Source organism: Poecilia reticulata, linkage group LG14, assembly GCF_000633615.1.
Source record: "Poecilia reticulata strain Guanapo linkage group LG14, Guppy_female_1.0+MT, whole genome shotgun sequence".
Lineage (NCBI taxonomy): Eukaryota > Metazoa > Chordata > Actinopteri > Cyprinodontiformes > Poeciliidae > Poecilia > Poecilia reticulata.
This window is the reverse complement of record NC_024344.1, coordinates 13,268,077-13,270,239: the sequence shown is the minus strand read 5'-3', so window position 1 is coordinate 13,270,239 and position 2,163 is coordinate 13,268,077. Positions and strand designations below refer to the sequence as shown.

At 37.3% G+C, this 2,163-nt stretch overlaps 1 protein-coding gene across 1 annotated transcript in view; it reads right to left on the bottom strand.

Annotated features, from left to right (window-relative positions):
* LOC103475897 (Kv channel-interacting protein 1-like) overlaps nt 1–2,163 on the bottom strand; it is a 13,378-nt gene continuing 11,215 nt past the window's right edge. The window contains exons 2-5 of the mRNA XM_017308507.1: nt 2,030–2,107; nt 944–1,051; nt 764–868; nt 1–177 (exon numbers count right to left, since the gene is read on the bottom strand). Of these exons, the coding sequence (XP_017163996.1) occupies nt 16–177; nt 764–868; nt 944–1,051; nt 2,030–2,107 (453 nt within the window). The 3' untranslated portion in view covers nt 1–15. The remainder of the gene's footprint in view (nt 178–763; nt 869–943; nt 1,052–2,029; nt 2,108–2,163) is intronic.

Here is a 2,163-nt window from a genome sequence, read left to right as displayed (position 1 = left end):
AAATATAAATTCAAACTACAAAGACCTTAYATGCAGAGATGACAAGACAGCTTTCATTATGTGTTTACTTAATGTTCTTAAGCATACGGCACACAGATGTTGGAAAATGCGTACCTCTTGGCAGGCAATAATAAACTCTTCCATAGTCACCACTCCGTCTTTGTTCTTATCCATCTTCTGTAGGGAAATAAAGAGTAATTAGTGGTAATTAGTGACGTTTGCTGACGTAAAGCAGTGTAAAGAATTACAACAAAATGCAAAAGACTAAGCAAAGAATAAAGAATGTGTGCAGGGGGGGTTCCAGACTACTGTCAGGCAAAGATCTCATCCAGAAACCTTGTTGAATAAGCAGCTTAAAAATAGGTTTATGAGTCCAGGTCCACCTCTCTAGGACACTGGACGTCCACAAATGTCTTTTCTCGTGGCCGTGTCAGGCTGACAAGCTGTTTTTTTTTTTTTTTTAGCACAGAGACTCATGTTGAACTTGGGCTTTGTTTGTTCTCCTCTGATTCGTGTCATATTCAGCCCTAGAAAAAGATGTACTGATGCAGTTCAAACAAACTGATTTATCTATTGTTAGCTCCACTAAAGACGTCAAAACGAGCTATTTATTCCAGTCATTCAACAGCAAGTTCTGGCAGGAGGAAGGTCATTAAAACTTTTGGTTTTTTTTTTTTCATTGTGAAAGAGTCGGTTTTAGCTAAAAGTCGTGCCTTGTTCAGTCAGTCTAACATCAACTTGTTGATGTACGTTGGACACARACCTGAAAAAAGGCATCCACATGCTGCTGCGGCACATCTCCCTTTAAAGCAGGGTAGGTGTACTTGCCCATCATATCGTAAATGGCTCTTACAATCTCCGTCATTTCCTGCGCGAACACAATTCAGAGAAACATTTTGAATAATAATAGTATAGCCACGATGCTCRAGTAGCGAGGTCTCACCTCTCTGTTTATGTATCCATCTCTGTTGATGTCATAAAGATGAAACGTCCACTCCAGCTTTTCCCTCAGGGTTCCTCTCAGCAGAATGGATAAGCCCACCACAAAGTCCTGCCAGCAGGTCAAGCAGAAACGGCAAGATTGTACAAAAAGTTTATTTTTCTTTTTTTTACCAGTTCTGTAGGATGTCTAAGGCTACAGAGGTGAAGTAAGTAGTAAAGCAGTAGCATGTCTTTGGATCGCAAATTATCTCTACAAAAACTCTTGATGTAACTCAATATTTGGATGATTTTCCTGACAGGTTGCCTTTTCTTTATGATTTTGCCACATAAAAAAAACAAAACAAAAACAAGCAAAACCATCAAACTAAATTTCCTTTAGCCAAACACGAACGACTGAAAGATTTGCATATTGTGAGTAAAATATAAGTGAAAAAAGTTTCATCGCGAGCAAGCTAAAAAGGTTAGTGACGTACTTCAGAGTTATTAACAGATCAGATTAAATTCACACCCTGTCCAGTTTGAGGAACATGAACCACTAGAGGGCGCTAAAATTTTGAGAAGTTTATCTCATGTCATTTTGGAAAGTCACAAAACTTTGTACCAACATTCAGGGTAATTCAGGGTTATTTATTTATTTATTTAATTTTTTATTTTTTGGACAAGGTAGCTGTACAACATAGTCTCTGGCTGAAATACAAGTAAAACCAAAGACYATTAAGATGCTCAGTACAGACTAAATACAAGGAGTTGGGAAATAACAGAAGAAATGTATTTCTTATAAATTACTTTTCAACATAATGAGCAACTTTTCATTTGGTTATGATAAACTTATATGCCCAAATGCTTCCTCTTGAACTGTTTTACATACGTACCTCCAMCTGTATTGAGCATTTTGTTAGTATTTTTTTTTATGTGTTCAGTCTGAATACTAACAGGAAAACTGTTAGTTCTGGGTTTGTCCTTGAGCTCCAAGCCCAGCCGTTCAACCAGCACTGAACGGGGAAGGAAATGTGTCTGGAGGAACATGTGCAGTGATGGAGTTGTTAAAAAGGACATTTATCATAACTGCTTCCAGTTGTAGTTTTACCTTAAATTTGATGGAGCCATTGCTTGTTGTGTCAAAAGCGTTGAAAAGATAATGTGCGTACATGCTTGCATCTGCAAAAACAACAACAAAATCAACATTTAAGCATAAAAAGCAACACAGAAAAATGAAAAAAA